General features: G+C 44.9%; 2 protein-coding genes across 2 annotated transcripts; one reads left to right on the plus strand and one right to left on the minus strand.

Moving 5' to 3' along the window:
- Positions 1 to 11,658: 11,658 nt before the first annotated feature.
- Positions 11,659 to 16,608, plus strand: cdcp2 (CUB domain containing protein 2). The gene is made up of 6 exons (XM_060058601.1): positions 11,659 to 11,981; positions 12,414 to 12,761; positions 13,870 to 14,211; positions 14,573 to 14,926; positions 15,187 to 15,365; positions 16,024 to 16,608. Exons 1-6 carry the CDS (start codon positions 11,912 to 11,914, stop codon positions 16,330 to 16,332), a joined length of 1,602 nt encoding a protein of 533 aa, XP_059914584.1. The 5' UTR covers positions 11,659 to 11,911; the 3' UTR covers positions 16,333 to 16,608.
- On the minus strand, positions 16,396 to 18,422 carry tceanc2 (transcription elongation factor A (SII) N-terminal and central domain containing 2). Its single transcript, XM_060058608.1, has 4 exons — positions 18,033 to 18,422; positions 17,773 to 17,914; positions 17,339 to 17,532; positions 16,396 to 16,891 (listed from the first exon to the last, which is right to left on the minus strand). Exons 1-4 carry the CDS (start codon positions 18,129 to 18,131, stop codon positions 16,703 to 16,705), a joined length of 624 nt encoding a protein of 207 aa, XP_059914591.1. The 5' UTR covers positions 18,132 to 18,422; the 3' UTR covers positions 16,396 to 16,702.
- Positions 18,423 to 18,448: the final 26 nt, after the last annotated feature.

An 18,448-nucleotide genomic window follows, 5' to 3' on the forward strand; every position in this document is an offset into this window, starting at 1 on the left:
ATTAGGAGCTAATAGAGCTAATAGCTCCTCTGCCTTGGGCATATTCTTTCTCCGTACACCCTTGATGAGGAAACCCTGTTGACGTTCAACATCATCGGTTAGGAGCGTGCACCGACGGCCCCGGCAGGTGGTCGGCTGTCACCGTTGCCGGTGACCCCCCCCCACCCAACCCCACAAGACACGCACCCCCCCCCCCCCCCCCCACACACACACACACACACACACACACACACACACACACACACACACACACACACACAGACACACACACACACACACACACACACACACACACACACACACACACACCACACAGCAAATGATGTCTTCAAAGTGACCCCGTGAGGAGGCAAGACAAACAGTTTGTAACTAAAAAGCAAAGCGGATAAGCGCGCCCATGGAGCCACGCAGGCAGATCTGAAATCGTTTTTAGCGAGTGAAGAAATTGACTTGCATACTTCGCCACATCCGTCTCCCCCCCCCCCCCCCCCCCCCCGGTCGCCACTCAGAGGCCCAACGCTACGGCGCTGAAGTGCTGCATTAAAGTAACGATGAATTGTGAAACACGTTGAATTCTTCACACTCCCCCCCACCCCCTACCCCAACCCTCACCCCACACACACACTCACAAACCACCAGCCCTGACACTACTCGGTGCGCTTGGTTTTTGTGGGGGGAAATGGATGAAATAGCTGATGCGCAGAGAACCTCAAAGAGAGAAATCGAGCAACGTCTGTGGTGCTGAGCGGGGAGACGTCCCCGGGAGTGATGTCGGAGACAGCCGTAATCATTCCCTTCCCCGACCGCCGCCTCCTCCTTTATTCAACTCATCACCGCGACACCTCAGATCTGCAGCGCGCGTCTCCGGCACACCGCCCAGGGGGAGGGGGGGCTTCTGACAGACTTGCGCTTCTTCTATTGTCTCTACCTTTGCTAATTGAAAAGGAGCGTCTCTCCGTTTTGGCCGTGGCTGTGCGTTTGAACTATCTTCACGTGCACAGCGGAAGGCACGTGCCGCATGTGACTCGCGCCATTCCCTTCCTCTCCTCCTCCTCCTCCTCCTCCTCCGCCTCTTCGATAAGTGACAAATTCAAAAGGGGGGAAGGGAGGTGGGGGGGGGGGAACCTGCATGACAGCCAATTATCTGGAGAGTATTCCTCAACATCTGGGGCCCCTGCTGTCATTTCTCTGAGGGGACGGCTGCTGATACTGAGTGCTGACCGGAAATGGGTTGTATTAGGGGGGCCGCTGGAGCACAGGAGACATCAGGGACATACATCTGGTCTCAGAGACGGATCTTTACCTCTGAAATGGCAAGTCGTTTCCGCGCAGCAGTGACAGAAAGGGCAGAGACCCATTGAGCATCGGGAAATGGGTCCCCCCTCTATTCATTTTTTGGATGCTAGTAATAAACCATAAAGTAGTATTATCTTCATTATAATCTATTGAGTGTGTGAGGAGGTTTTCTACATAGGCGAATTAATAGATATAAATGAATAACATAGGTTGCAGAGGTTTTCTACATAAGGCGAATTAATAGATATAAATGAATAACATAGGTTGCACATGCTTTGTAAGCTTCTGTTATTCAGTGTTAATAATGGTTAACAAGGTTTGGAGAGCATAAACAACAAATCCATCAAAATAACGTCTGTGTATTTGAATGGAATTATGCTAGGGCACTTAAGAATGTTTACTGCAAAGAAAAAAGCCTTTTCACAGGAAACACGCAAACAAGTGGTTGTTGTGGATGGACAAGAAATGAACATGTTGTAAAGTTTAAAAAAAAGAGTAGCTGTTTCAGAGGAAAGATCAGTCAGTCTTTGCCATGAGTGGAGATAGGCGAGATCCTTGAGAACACAATACATCACACAGACGTAATTTGAAGAAGAAGTGGAGAAAAAAAGGAGTTCAAGGTAAAGTAAGGAAACGTAGGTAAAGTAAGGATTTACGGCATCCTAGATCCTTTCAAACAGCACATATGCAACGGTAAAGAACAAAACATTGCTGCAGAGATAGGTTTCATTTATTTAAATCAATTGATGTTGCAGCCTCAGGGCGATGATGTCATCACGGTTACGCAACTTGTTCTGGGTTCCGGGAGTAAAAACTCACCCTACAGAAATAACTCCTTTATTACGTGTCCCTTTAGTGCGTATCTCTTAAAGAGTTTTACCCAAGGGTCCACTGGAGCCGGAAACGGATTGTCGTTGGTTCAAACGTTGGCAGAAATAATTAGTGTGAGACTTGAGAAGGCAGTGGTTCTGAGCTATAAGCACAACTTAAATGAGACGTTAAACTATACTTTCAGCTATGTTCTGGCTTTAACCATTGCTCTAAAGAACACATTAGACGCCCCGCTGTAAAGCTAGAAGCTTCCCCTGGTTTAATACATCCAGGATTCAGCATGAGTACAACCCATTAAGAAATACTGGCATACAACTTTGGTTCGGATTCACATCATTCTCCAAATCCCTAAATAGTGGTGACACTGAGTGAGATGACAGCAGGTCCAGTTCCAACGCTAAATAAAAGCCTAATTGCTAATGCACATGCATTAGTATAATCATGAAATTGCCATTTTTCATTTTTCATATCGTCCTCACTCTGTATTTCTGAGGATTTAAACGCTTTTCTAAATATAGAATAGCTATAAGAACATATTGTCTGTGTATTCATCTTTATTTCTAATAACAAGCTAGCTCCGTCTTCTAGATTACAAATAAGAAAACAGCACAATTTAACTCCGGGGGGCTTCTGCCTCACAAATAGTGGCAAACCCAGGACATTGTTTTTGTAAAAAATAACCTTAGTGGGAAGTTGATGAAATGGCGGTATGAGGTCGGGAAACATCACCACACAAATACAGCGAGTGGCATTTCCATATTCCATTTGTGAGAGACAAAAGCAGATTTGAATGAGCACCGGAATGGAATACGTGGGATAACAGACCCGTTGGAGCTGGAATAATCTTAACTTGGTGACCACGCAACCTTTTCTGAAACGGCGATGGGGGTGTAGTGGCAATGTAGGGATATTGGCCAGATTTGATTTCATCACACGACCAGCAAAGGCATATTATTCAATATTCTCTCTACTGGCGCACATACAGCATGAATGGCGAGGCGAAGGAGAGTCAGGGAAGGTTAAAGTGTGGAAAACGTTATAAATGATGCATTCTGATGGAATGCTAAAGCGGGACGTACGATGTATCTGTGTTTGTGGGTGTGTGTGTGTGTGTGTGTAGGTGTGTGCATGTATGTGTATGTGTGTACATATATACAGTCTATATGTATGTGCGTGTGTGTGTGGTTGTCTGTCTGCTTGTCTGTGTGTGTGTATATAATTGTTTTAGTACAGGCATGTGTGTGTGTGTGTGTGTGTGTGTGTGTGTGTGTGTGTGTGTGTGTGTTTGTGTGCGTGCATGAGTTTGCGTATGTGTGTGGAAAGCAATTAAGAATACCCTGCCAGCTGTCTCTGTGATGGTGTGACAGTGTCAAAGATCCACGTCCCAGGAAAGAACTGACACATTAACTGACATGTGCCAAACGGCATAGACACATTATAGAGATAATGTTTTTGTGTGTCAGCCTGGCTGGAGGTTTCGTCATTACTCTGAGTGCTGTTACTTTCAAAAGAAATTCTCTCCCTCTTTATTGTAAATTTGCTGACAAGGCAGAGGCATGCTGAAAAGATAAAGTCTCCCTTGGGAAACCAAATGAGTGTATGTATTTTTAATCGGTTAATAATAAACCATTTTCTGTTTCATTTTTGGACTCCTGCATGACCTCCCTATCGAACCGCAGAGGGAGACGGATGAACAAAGAAGCCACGGCTGCAACAACATAAATCACTTACGCCGAGATTGTCGGAGTTCTGTGTCATTTCCTCTGACAGTTTGACGAGCTACAAGCGTTACATCTCGCCCTTTTTTCAGATGCAAAAATCAAGGAAGCTGTGCACTCATCAGCAAACTGGAGTCTGCTACCGCCTCCCCTCCCACTTTCTCTCTCTTCCTCTCTCTCTCCCCCTCTATCCCCCCCCCCCCACCCAAACCACCACCCCTCCCCCCCCCCCCCCCCTTCCCCCCTGCATGGCTCAGATGTCTTGGCAGCTAGCCTCACTGCTACCGTTGCTTCCCACTAATGAATGCAGACCATAAACTGAATGAGCCATATGGAATAGCGGGCACACAAAGTGTACTTCTCAAGAACGACAATCCTGAACAAACACAGAGTAGTTGAAGCGACCAATCTGTAGATGACAAGAGTGTGAGATCCAATGCAAATATGTTTTCATGCAAGTCTGGTAATGTGCAAATGTGTTGGGGGATTTCTTCCGTGCCGCTGCCTGTCGTCTGGTACACCTCGGTAATGTTTTGGAATGCCAACAGATCCTTCACCCATCACAACAATTCAGAAAACAATTATGTATGTTGAAGGCATTGACAATATAAACTGTTTATGTATGCTGCAAGTTTTCCTTGAAAGGTACTTAAGGAGGGTTCAACAGGCATGTGTTCAGATGAACCATCTGTTTTTTAAATGCTAGATGTTTACAAAGGGTGGAGGAAAAACAGTGCTTGGTAATCTGTTGGACTTAGGAAAAGCACCATTTTCCTCTCACATGGATTTCTTCTTGATTGTTATTCTTCTAATCAAACAGGCTGCTAGGTTGTTCCCACTGGCACACTCTAGAATCTTCCTATACTCTCCGTGCCAGTGATTCTCAACTGGCGAGTCGGGACCAGCATTTTGAGTGGGTCGCAGAGCAGATGCCAAACCTCTTTGGCACGATCTTTAGAAAGAAGCCCATGAATTAACTAATGTTTCAATGTTAATTAATGGTTCAATGGCTTCCTATTTCATTGCGTTAAGCCCCAATTATTGCAGCCTTTTTATTGCTAAATTTTCTAAACTGTACATTAAGGAATTGCTCATTACTGCAATATTGGTAAACATATCTTTTTTCTTATTGGGTCGGTACTTAAATGACTTACGACATATGTAGGTCCTCAGGCTGAGAAGCGCTTCTCCAGAAACAGTGCATAAAAAATAAACAGCTTAAACCTCAGATACAAACATTTAACAACCCCTACAAAATCACTAAACATCCAGCCTAAACTAACCAAAATGTAAACACATTCACAAAAACTGATTCCTTGGTCTAGCCGGCTTTCCAGGCTGCACATACGTCCAAACGTTGACCTGGCCTCCAGCATACTAATGCCCCTGGTTGCTGGGTCCTCTAAAAGTGTAGCAACAAGCATGTTGTGGTTACACGCGACAAGGCTGGGCTTCCAACACAGTCCAGAGTGTCATCAATCAGACCAGCCGGTCACTAATAGAGCTTCAGTCGCCATCAGAGAAGGGCAGCACACTGATAGATGAGGGAGCATGGCACGCACACACACACACACACACACACACACACACACACACACACACACACACACGCACGCACGCACGCACACACACACACACACACACACACACACACACACACACACACACACACACACACACACACACACACACACACACACACGCACGCACGCACACACACACACACACACACACACACACAACCCCCCCCCCCCCCCTTCTCCACCACCAACCACAACATGATGAGCACACACACATATATTTATATCAATAGATAGGTAATAGATAGATAGATAGATAGATAGATAGATAGATAGATAGATAGATAGATAGATAGATAGATAGATAGATAGATAGATAGATAGATAGATAGATAGAACGTGCACATACTTACCCACGCGTGTGGACTATGATTGAATCAATAAACCACGGAAGTATTGCAATGATGCTTTTTTTCTCCCAAAGGAATCAACCGCGGCTTCGATCCGTTCACGTGATGGAGGAGGCAAAGGCAAATAGCGGAATTAAATCGAGCGATTCGAGGCGTAATGTACAGAAAACATCGTATGTTGGGAGGAGGGGGGGGGGGGGGGGGTGTAGATGGAGGTGCATATTAATTACGCTCCCATTAATCTGAGTAATAGTCCATTCATCCTCCCAGGAGTGTAACTGGCCTGCCGCTATTAACCCTGGGGTCCCCCTGGCCTCCATCAATGCCCTCTAACTATTAATATACGGGCGCACGCTATCGCAACCAAACCACGCCAGGTTGGAGCAACCATCTGAGACTCGGCGAGCAGTGGATGGCATCCAAAGAGTTTATCCAAAGAAGGTGTTTTGGGCTTGGGTTTTACTTTATTTTTTAACTTTAGCAATTCAATTGTCACAATAACACAAGCCTCAGCCAAGAACACGTGTCACTATCAGCTCTTGATTTGTTTGCGGAAACAAAGCCCCTTCTTACGAAACTAAGAATTGTGAAGAATTTAACGAAGGCAGTATGTGTACCGCTTTCGGTATTTTATTAGATTATTTGCGTGACAAGATCAACTATCCCAATTAGAAGCCAAAACAAACCAAAACAAACAGCCAGTCAAGCTGTTGTCGCCATTGTGCTCGGGCTCGGCTGTCCAACAAGTCATTCGTCGTTTCTGTATTCTTAACCACACCGCCGTCGTGTAAACTTATCTCACTCTCTCAATGGCTGACATTTTGTTTGAAAGGGAGTGTGAGTTTGAACGCCGGTAGCTACACTGAGGGTAAAAATAAGCATTTACCCAGCCTGCACATACAGCTGGTCTCTCCCTCTCTCTCACCCCCCCCCCCTCCCCCCCCACCACCACCACACGTACAGCAGGAAGTGGCTGAGGCGCCAGGCCATCTGTCAGGAAGCACTAGGCAGAACCGGCCCCAAAAGATCAGGCCAAGCGGGTCAGCAGTAGGGAGGGCATCTCAAGCCAGGGATCAGTTGTTGTTATTGACCCGCTAACCAAAGAAGAAGAATATGACACACAGCATATGCACCGGCCGCGCACGAGTGCCAGAGAGAGCACAGGCGGTGGTATTTAAAAGAAAAACGCTAGACCCCTTCTCTCTGAGAGTATGACTCTGGGACACAGCAGCGTCTCGGCACATTTAGACCATCCACGGGGCCCAACTTCTTCCTAGCCCCCGCGACGGCGGGCCTCCCCTCCGGCATTGACAGAGAGAGCCGGTGTCCTTGGGTTCCTCTGTGGGACGCTGGCATTTAGAACATCACGCAGAGTATTGGGGGACCGGCTTCCCTGCCAAAGACGCCGTCGCTGCATGTGGACTGGGGACGTGGCAAACTTTTGGGGCGCATGTTTCCTAAATGCTAACACTCCAGGGCTGCTCCCCTGCAAGGTTTAGCGTGCACAGCTGACAAAATCGCACCTGTTTGTGCATTTCCCCATGTTAGCAATTGGATGGCTGGGAATTCCACAGTTTCTCGGATTCAGTTCTTCCTCCCCCTCCCCGTTCCACCTGCTTCATCCCAATCCACTTCCTAATTTTCCTTTGGCTTTTAATTACTTGTGTGAATATTCATGCAGTATCATGGCAAGAGCAATCTTCTGATATATCCGATGCATTATGAGTCAGATGTTTAGTACCCAGTGACTCAAGGGTACTAAAACAGCTTAATGAAGTGCTCTTGCTACAGGCAATAATTGTACCCTGTTTGTATGTCAGGGTGCTCGCTATTTCTCTGTGTGTGTGTCTCTCTCTCTCTCTCTCTCTCTCTCTCTCTCTCTCTCTCTCTCTCTCTCTCTCTCTCTCTCTCTCTCTCTCTCTCTCTCTCTCTCTCTCTCTCTCTCTCTCTCTCTCTCTCTCCCTCCCTCCCTCCCTCCCTCCCTCCCTCCCTCCCTCAGGGACCTGTTATCTGGAGTATTTACAACACAGAATCACTAGGAAAATTATTAATTAAAATACTGTCGCTTTTACCCAAAACAACATAGCCAGGCGTCTAGACAAGCGATATTATATTACTTTATGGTGCTCTGCTCGCAATGCCAAGCTACGTCTTCTTAATGAATGTTCCCTGAGCAAAGGAATTTCACTTCGTATCGGATTGAAACACCACATTTAACAACAACATGCGCAGGATTTATTAGCAACAGCGTTTGTTTGTTCGTCTTGAAATACAGTGAACATATATCTCATTAATTGTTCCGTAGAAGCAGTACAACTGAAACAGCATCACATTTGCACATGTGATGTTTTGCTTCCAAGCAGACCTCGTCCATCTGAAGTCAAGGAGGTCTACGCGCTAAGAGGTTCACGCTGTTATGGGGGTCTGCCATGATCCATAAAAAAGTCCTCCCTTCACTCTTTGATTGGCAAGGCGATGGATGGTGGTCCTCGCTAAAGGTATAAATGTCAGAAATGAAAGAGAAGAAGTGTGCAGGGAGAGAGACCGAGAGAGTGTGTAAGACAGTCAGGGAGAGAGGGAGAAGTAGAGAGAGAGGTAGAGACAGTCAGAGAGAGGGAGAGTTAGTGAGAGGGAGGGAGAGTGAGCAAGGGAGAGAGGGAGTGTTAGAGAGAGAGGGAGAGACAGTCAGAGAGAGGGAGAGTTAGTGAGAGGGAGGGAGAGTGAGCAAGGGAGAGAGGGAGTGTTAGAGAGAGAGGGAGAGACAGTCAGAGAGAGGGAGAGTTAGTGAGAGGGAGGGAGAGTGAGCAAGGGAGAGAGGGAGTGTTAGAGAGAGAGGGAGAGACAGTCAGAGAGAGGGAGATTTAGAGAGAGAGGGAAAGACAGTCAGAGAGAGAGAGAGTTAGAGAGAGAGTTAGAGAGAGAGGTAGAGACAGTCAGAGAGAGTGAGTGTTTGAGGGGGACAGAGTAAGTAAGCGACAGAGTTGTAGAGAGAGGGAGATACAGTCCGAGAGAGAGGGCGAGAGTTAGAGGGAGAGACTTAGAGCGAGAGAAAGAGATGGAGAGTTAGAGGGAGAGAGAAAGTTCGACATAGATGGAGGGAGAGGAGAAGAGAGAGGGGGCGGGGGGCCGAGAATGATCACAAGGGTGGAGGAGAAGGTTCCAGCAATGAGTGTGCACCGTCTATAGGAATACAAGCTGCGAGGCGGCACAGAGCATCTCAGCAATATTCATGCGACACAGGCGGTCGACTGCCTGAAAATTGGAACATCGTCTGGTGGAATATATTATATGTATATATAGGTAAAAAAAATTGACTAAATAACTTGGTGCTGTATAGTCTACATTTTTCATTTGCATCGCGAAGAGGAACCACAGTTTGGACTCGCCCTATAACCAAGAAACCAACAAAATAAATTGAAATTGAATTCACATAAGTACCTGACCGTTGCTCTTATGTGCATGTGTGTGTGTGTATGTGTGTGTTTGTTTGTGTGTGTTTGTGTGTAATCTTGCATTCACGTGTACTTATACGTGTGTGTGTGTGTGTGTGTGGGTGTGAGTGTGCGCGCGTTCATGCCTGTGTGTGTGTGGGAGATGATAAAGAGCTCATTTCAAGCTGTTTTGCCTTGGAGGAACGGTTTTCCCCAAAAAAACTGGGGTAGCCTACCAGTGCCCCCCCAAGCATTCACAAGGGGGCAAGTGTGTGAGTACAGCAAGGGCGAGTAATGTACATGCTGGTCACGGGGTTACGCACACTCAATGGCTTTACATCTCATGGGGCATAACACTGAGTCAGAGGGAAATCTAGTCATAAATAAAACATTTTCCTCCACAGACAAACCATGCAAGACGTCATTCAGCACTAGGAATGCACAAGTTCTAAGGTGAGTCACTCACATAAACTAGACATACATCACATTATTCTTTATCCAGTTGTTGTTGCTGTTTTTGCTGTAGTTGCTGTTGTTGTTATGCGGTAGGCTTACGGGTTGCACATACATGTTTGTTTGACTTTGACTATGCCATTGGCCTGACATGTGCCAAAATATAGCAGCAGTCCTAACCTGAATTGATTGATAGGAAGTAAACGGTTCTGCATATGATTTATTTACACTTACAAAGAGGTAAACAAATATAACATCAGCAGCCCCCCCCCCCCCTACACCCACCCCACTTAGCATGTCAAATGCCAGAATGGAGGTCTGTTGCATACACACACTAATGCAACAGCCCTGCCAGAAGATATCAATCTCAGCCTTACGGAGCATTCATAATGGATGATTTTATTTCTATTTCTGTCGCTTAATTACGCCCTCAGAGTTGTCACAGAGCAAAATAGGCTGCTATTTACTTGACTCAAGTACTTCTTTAGTCCACATGAAGTTTCCAAACGTTTTTTTTTCCACCCTTTGACTTATTTGTTTTTGAATAAGTGCTGTTTATTTGCTAATAGGTGATTTAATTGCACTGAAGGAACGATATCTTTCCCAAACACATTTCACCACTGCCCAGTGCTTGCATCCTTGAACAATGACAAGCTTTCACAGAGGATGGAATTAAAATTCAAAGGCGAGGCAGCTCATTTTAGTTCCAGGAACCGCCGTGTGAAAAACACTTGACTGATTTTAATCACATTCTTATTTATTTCAGCTTAAAGCTGTGCATGACTTTTAAGAAGCCAGTCGAGATGGATTTTTTTTTTTAAAGGGCTGGACCCCCATGGTGCAATAGCACCATCTAGCAGGTGTCACCAGGCAACTGCATCTGCCACATCCAAGCGCAGGGATATTCAATCTGAGATCCCTGTCTGTGCAGTACTGCCAGAGCGACACTCATTTATTTTCACAACAGTCTATTACTAAGGCTACTTCGTCTCCCCGTCTGTCTGGCCCCAGCTCCGTTGAGTCAGCGCTATATTGTTTTTGTCGACATGAGCATGCCCAATTCAGGTATGGCTGCAAAAATAGGAAACAAAATGTGTTGTGCAGTGTGACTGGTGTTTGGCACACACAGCGATACGAGACTCTGAGACTCCAGACTGGCAGTGTAGCAGTGGAAGTCAAAAGTGTAAACGAACAGGGGTTGAGATAAAGGAACGATTAATGGTTCAACCACTTGGTTGACATGTTGGTACAATGTATGACCTAATGTCTACAGTGCTTGGTTCATGTTTAATCGGTTAAGACTATTTGGTTTTAGTACTGGTCATTAATACAGTCATCAAACCAGGAATGAGTCACCACAAGAGACATACTAGGTTATTACGTTGTCGGTGTGTGCGTGCATGGGTTAATAAACAACACTTACCATAAATCCTTACAATGCAAGCGTCAAGACAGCTCAATGACTATGATTAAGCATTTGCAGGGTTAAATCCACTGATCCCGAACACTGTTTCCGCAAATCATACAAATAGGATTTCCAGAGGCAAGGATCTATTACCATCCCTATACGTGCAACAAACTCATTAAAAAACAACTTGGGGATCAACAGAGAGGATCTTTAAACCTAATTGAGTGGCCAATTAATATAGGCCATGTCAGGGATCCATTGTTTACTGTTTGCTTTGTAACATTAATAGTTATGTGCCCTTATGTCTCATGTCTCTGTCTCTAATGAAGGCATATTTATTTTCTATTGGGGACAAATGTGATCATGCTGCTCTTGCGCTCCTTCTCTTTATCTACTGCCTTTCAGCTGCTATTCTGTGTATGTGTTTGTTTGTGTGTGTGTGTGTGTGTGTGTTTCTGTGAGTGTGTGTGGTTGTGTTTGCGTGTGCGTGTGTGGTTGAGTTTGCGTGTGCGTGCGCGCGGGTGTGTGTGTGTGTGTTTCGTGTGCGTGTGCGTGTGTGTGTGAGTGTCATTAAAGATGTATACCATCCCTCCCCAAACAGTGTCCTGACAAGCCGCTGGCACTCATTCGATATCGGTCATTAAAATTTAGCGAAGGAGGTCTGGCTATCGGGTTCCGCATTCAGCCGCCCGTATGAATTTTTCAACATCTCATTACATCTACTGGCACCTGCGCCGAGGTCTGGCGGCCGTGCGGCCCCGGTCATCCTCTGTGTTGTCCTTTTCCCAGCGTTGTATGCCATTGTATCTGAGGCGTGACAAAAGGCAAATCAACAATAACAAGAATGCGTCTCGAGGCGGCTGTGTTGCTGCTTCATTTACTGCTGCTAGTTGACAAGGCCGACTGTAAAAAAGGTGAGTTGCTATTTGTTATCTTGATGGGGCGAAGCCTGAACTAGGATGGGAGTGCTTTATCTTTGCCTTGGGAAAGCTATATATTGCATCGACCGCAGTCACGGCTTTCATTGTTCGGCGTCAGCTTTTACGACCCCTACGGAAAGGTCAAGTTGCGAGAAGAAAACACAGCAAAATGAATACAAGAGAGCGAGGATCTATAAACCACGACGGTTCTTCAATACATCAAATAGCCCTGAAAAACTATTCTGAAATGTTGTGAATAAACATCCAAATAACATTTAAAGCGGTGGCATATCATGGCTTACTATATGTAGCCCTTATAATCTTGTAGCCTATGTATTAACTTGTTTATTTACTTATTTATTTACCTTTTGTTACTTCAGAAAGTCCTGTTTAGTCACTTATACTAATTTCCTGTAAATCTCGAAGGTGTCAAATGTGGGGGGATCCTCTCTGCCTCATCGGGCAACATATCAAGCCCAAACTTCCCGGGTCTCTACCCCTACAACATCGACTGCATGTGGCTGATCGTGGTGGCGGAGGGATCCTCGGTCCTCCTCACCTTCCACCACTTTGAGCTTGAGTTCCACGGCCACTGTGCCTACGACTACATCAGGATCTACAACGGAGTGTCCGAGGACGAGGGGAATCTACTGGGCACGTTCTGCGGTGACATCTCCCCGCCCCAGTTCACCTCCTCCTGGAACGTCATGTCCATCATCTTCCACTCGGACCGCCACGTGGCCCACCGGGGATTCGCCGTGGGCTACAGGAAAGGTGACAGGGGGTGGCGAGGGATCTGTTTATTTAATGCTTCTTGTTGTTGTTGTTGGACGATATTCATAGTGGTTGGGTTGGGTTTGTCTGTTTTATTTAAGGATGCACTTTTGTTGCATTATACATGTAGGGGCCTACTGGTATTTGATTTCGCTCGCATACAAGGATGAGAGAGGGTACTGCTAGTAAAATCTCCGATACAGCAATCTGATACCAAAAATAATTCACTATATCATGGTCTCAAGCATAATTTTAATATCCAGTCTGGGATTAATAAAGTCGCTGGACTTTGGATTGGAGGAAATGTGGAATGAATAAAAATATCCAATGCTCAGTTATGATATGAATTCAACGTATTGGTTGATACTAAAGTAAAGTGACAGAGACTTTTACACATTAGCCTACTTCTGAGTTATGTTGATAAAGCACTCACAGGCATGGATGCACACTGCTTAAGTATACCGAATGCCAGTAAGTTAAAACTTAGTATTCCTCTAAACTGTCATGGCAGGGAAATACAAAAAATACACACCTGAAAAAGATATGTTGGATGTCTTCCCCAATATATTTCATACCTCTTCCTTATAAATCTTTGTATTTTTTGTGCATCCTCTTCATCCTCTTAAAGTTCCCAAAAAAGGAATCAAGAGTTCTCTTCGGTCGAAATTGGGTTACCTACAGCTGAATTAATTCAATACTATGATACCATCCAAAAAATTAATACAATCATTCAATGTAGGTATTTTTCATATATTTGCAACAAACATGTATTTGTGCTTACTACTGTAAGCACAAATATTATGTGGCTGTATCACGTACTAATGATACATACCTACACTGGAGTTAGACGTACAAGTATTTCATCCAATTACATTGCCCTCTTGTCTACTGTAGACCATAGCACAGTGGTTGTCAACTTTGTTTTGGTATACTAACAAACTTCCACTGAATAGAGCGTTTAATAGTTCATTTCAATTCAGTAATATGCACTGTTTGTTTATACAGCAAATTTAGGCTGTGTGAAATGATAACCCCTGACGTCCAATTAAAAAAAGCCATGAATCATTACCTTCTGGCTTCTTGGCTCCCCCTGCCCTATCTTTCGCAGACACGTGTGGAGGGGTGCTAACAGGCCTGTCTGGCATTATCTCCAGCCCCGGCTATCCTCGGGAGTACAGCAACAGTGCAGACTGCTCCTGGACCATCCACGTGTCCAACAGCACCGCGGTCAGCCTGGTCTTCCTCGACTTCCAGCTGGAAAACAACGAAGGCTGCAACTTTGACTTTGTGGCCCTGTTTGACGGCCCCACGGTCTCCCATCGCCACCTGGGGAACTTCTGCGGTGGGGATCCGCCCCCCAACACGGTGACCACGTCCAACCAGCTGCTGGTCGTCTTTAAGTCTGACTTCAACATCGGGGGACGAGGGTTTAAGGCGTACTATTACTCAGGTGAACTGTTGATGTTCTATTTGTCAACAGTAGATGTTAAGTGACTAATGTTCAGTATTAATTCATGCAGCATTCTTCCATTCAATGCATTTTGGTTTAACAGGTTGACTGTGGACATTGAGGTTGAACCCAGGGCCTTTTGGCTGGGATTCAAACACTCGACGTGCAGTCTCTTATAAACCAGTTACCCAAAACCTGTCAACTCAGTCAATCCAAATAGTTTCTGAAAGGCTTCAGACGTTGTTATCATAATTAGTTTTGGTATATAGAAATGAACATGCCAGACCCTCAAGTGAACTTCAACAGCACAGCAGTGATTTTGCCTCACATTCTTTCTGAAACACAACTTCTACCTTGACAGGTGAGTGCCAGCAGGTTCTGTCAGCCTTAAGTGGGAACTTCAGCAGCCCACACTTCCCCGGCATCTACCCAAACAACATCAACTGTCACTGGACCGTCACACTGGCAGCGGGGTACCGTATCAAACTGTTCTTCCCACTTGTGGAGCTCGAGGACAGAAACAGCCTCACGGACGAATGCGACTATGACTCGGTGGCGGTCTACGACGGCGACAGCCAGCTGGCCCCCCTGCTGGGGCGCTGGTGTGGCGGGGAGCATCCCCCCTCCGTTACTTCAAAGGCTAACAGGCTGTTGGTGGTGCTGAACACTGACAGGAACGTGGCGCGCAAGGGCTTCTCGGCGGCCTACGTTGGGGGTGAGGGTCTTTTCAAAAGTTGGCCGGTGTAATATGTTCTCATTAACAAAGTTACCAACTTAGGAAAAAACAATAACGAAACAAGCCTGTTGTGAGGCCAAATAAGGGCGGCGACAGCTTCAGATGCCACAAGTAGAAACTTGAAAAAGTGGATTATTTTGCATTGTATGCCTACTCCTACTCCATACTTTTGACTCTAAACCATTGTGAACCGTTTATTCCTCCTCCCTTCCCAAAATTGCTCAAATTCTACAAAAAAGTTGTTCCGGTAAACATCAGCTGCACCAGATCGGAATTCTCTATCTTGATAGCGGTGCAGTCGCTGCCACAGCTGGGTCGTGAAAGCATATACCTGGGGAACCCGTCCTGCACAGCCCTGTTGACGGCCACGTCCTACAAGATATTAGCCCGCTTCGAAAACTGTGGTACAGCTGGTCAGGTAAGAAAATTTAATTTAATTATTTCAGCTATGGGCAGTCTCTTATGGGTAATGATTCGTCATAGAACATGGGTATCCTACAGGGAAAGTTGATGTAGTGTCGAAGGTGTTCAATTCCATGCTGAAAGCTACTGGGTTCGATCCCCATTGACCACAGCATACCCGTAGCCAGAGGCATCCTTGATCGAATTGCCTACTAACCCTGTATCGGAATTCCCTGCGAGTCCCTTTGGATAAAAGCGTCTCCAAAATGACTAAATAATTCGGTAATACAAGCCCTCCATTAAAGCAACCTCATTGGTAAAGTGCAGTAAATTATACTGAACTGATAATAAACAAGTATTTGACTAAATATGAAGTGTATTAGCATGTAAATATATACATTAACCAGGGAAGGCAAACATAAGTCTTAAACCTGCACAATGTTACCGGTAGTCCTCCAATTAGCAGCCTCCAGTGGCTGGAGATGCAGCTACAGTTAAAGCTATTTAAACATCAAACTGTCATCTGACATTTACCCCTTGTGTGTCTGTGTGTGGATTGGGAGGCAAGAATTAGTGATTTGAAGAGAAAAATTCCCTGGGTTGATTGACTAGTGGATGGCCGTGTTTTGTTCACGAGAAACGTACATAGTGCAGCTCACTGTAACCCCATACAGAAACGTAAGAACATCACCATGCTGGTGAATACCCTCTACATCGACTTCTCAGACGGAAAGCAGAACAACCTGCAGGAGTACGAGGTGCTGTGCGACGCGCAACGCAAAAAGGCCACCGTGGCCCACATCTCGACGGAGGAACGCAACCGTCTCAACGAGGTGGCTCGCCAAGCGGAGAACTCTGTCAGCGTAGGTGGAGGCGTGGTGTCGGTGGAGCCTCATGATCCCAGTGACATCGTCTTCATCAGTATCTGCGTACTGGCTGTCATTTTAATGGTGATAGCCGTTATCTGGCTCGTGCTTCTTTAAAAGAAAGTTCCATCGCTCCAAACTGTGAGCAGCGTTCGAAACATCTCGACAGAGGACACCGACTCAATTTTGGATCTTTTGTATAAAAACATTAATTTGTTGTGTGCTCCATGACGCTTAAAAAAGAAGGAAGTATATTTCCCCTTTGATTCCAAAACAGAACAGCAAAATCAATAGCATACCTTTGCGACAATACTTTACAAGCAACAACTAGTAAAAGGCTCAATGTGTGCCAAAATACGGATCTCATGAAAGATTTTCTATTACAAGAAATAATGCTTTCAAAAGAGAACAACAAAAAGATATCCCCACTTCCTTTCATCGAGATCACTAGGGGTCCGTGTCCAGTCCTTTTACCAGGGTCAGAGAGTTACTTCTTATAGCTGGAAACCAGCTGGGTAACTGAAGTTGTGCTGTCCTTCAGTTGAGCTCGAACCTCAGGCTTGTGTTTGAAGGCAAACACCAGCGCCCTGACGGTGCGCCTGTATGAACTGCTGACCAACCGCAAGCTCTGATGGAATACTTCTCTCTCGATGTTGTCGATAAGGCTGGAATCCATCTGTATAAGACAAATCAAAATACATTGTAATATATATATATATAGGACAATGTGGCTACACACAGAACAAATCATTTTATTTTTATTAGAAAGCATTTGAATACAAATACAGGCATATAGTACAATAGTTTTCTATAAAGCTTTCATATTCTCAGAAAATCTATGCAACACAAAATATTGAATTGTTCTTGCCAACAGTAGCCTATAAGTTTCCTTTCTTTCCTAAATGTGAATCTGCTGCAATTAATCAATATCAATATGTTATTGATGCGTACCTCTTATTCCCATGTTCTCTACAATTAACAGCTGCATTTTTTTGTAATAAAACCACGATTAGCACTACTATGTGATATGAATGCAATGTCTCCTAAACTCAATAATGCTATGTTAAATTTCCCAAGAGATGGTAAGCAAGGAGGGAAATAAATCCAGAAGAGGATTTCTCACCTTCACCTCCAAAGCATCAGCCATCAATCTTCTAGCATTGGTCCGGAGTGCCTCTGACTGTTTGTCACAATGGACTTCGATAGAGGGCTTGTTGGAATTCTCTTCAATGAAGGTCCTCCAGTCAGTATAAACCTGTGTTGCCAATGCGCTCACCTCTGGGTCGGGGTTCTTTCGCATTTTGTTGACGGTGTGACCTGACAAGAAGCAGAATACAAACTGAATTGTATTACCAGATGTTCCGTCTTGAGAAATAAAATACATATTTAAAGAGGCTTTGATTTTTCCTTTCATTGATAAAATTGTATTCATAATAATAATGCAACTGCCAGCCTTCTAATTATTTATGTCAGTAAAAAATGTTTTCGATATGGTCTAGTAAATCTATTTCTCCCATCAACTTATGCAGCACGTTTTCACCTTTCATTTCTGCCTACCTATTTTCGTTGACTTCAACACCTCTCTCGATGGCATCTTCTTTTGAAGCTCTGCCAAGGCATGGAGATGATTGTCCTTTGTTTGTCCAGGGAATTCCAACATTGACTTGTATCGTATTATGTCCTCAATCACGACCACTCTCTGTAAGACATCGGAATGAACATTGTCAGTTAAGAATCAACCCTTTAGCAAACGCAGCATTAGACTCACGCTTAAGGGTTAATATGTATGCCTTTACTCCGCTAGAAATGTGTCTCACCCGCAGTGACTCGATTGTAGTTTGCTTATACACCTTTCCCTTGATCTTTGTTGGCGTTGGTGCTTGTCCTTTAGGTAACCGCACGACAAATTTATCCATAATGAGGCCCGTGTTGATGTAGTGACTGGATAGTTCAATATTGCATTGAGTCTGCTTTCCTTGGTTAAGAGTTCTCTGGCCTATTTAAGGTTCTTGGCCATCTCACTCAACGTAAATAAGCATGCTGACTATTCAGGCTATTTTTGAACGTCTTTCTATTGTGTGAAAAAAACCAAACCATGTCACGTTATTATGTATTCTGACTTGTTTGATATTAAAATATAAAGAAAAGTAACACCGGAATAGTGACGAGCTAGCTCCAGATGCATCCAATGAGCAAAAAGGTAAATAAACAAACGGCGCATGCGCATTGTTAA

Source organism: Gadus macrocephalus, chromosome 8, assembly GCF_031168955.1.
Source record: "Gadus macrocephalus chromosome 8, ASM3116895v1".
Classification (NCBI taxonomy): domain Eukaryota; kingdom Metazoa; phylum Chordata; class Actinopteri; order Gadiformes; family Gadidae; genus Gadus; species Gadus macrocephalus.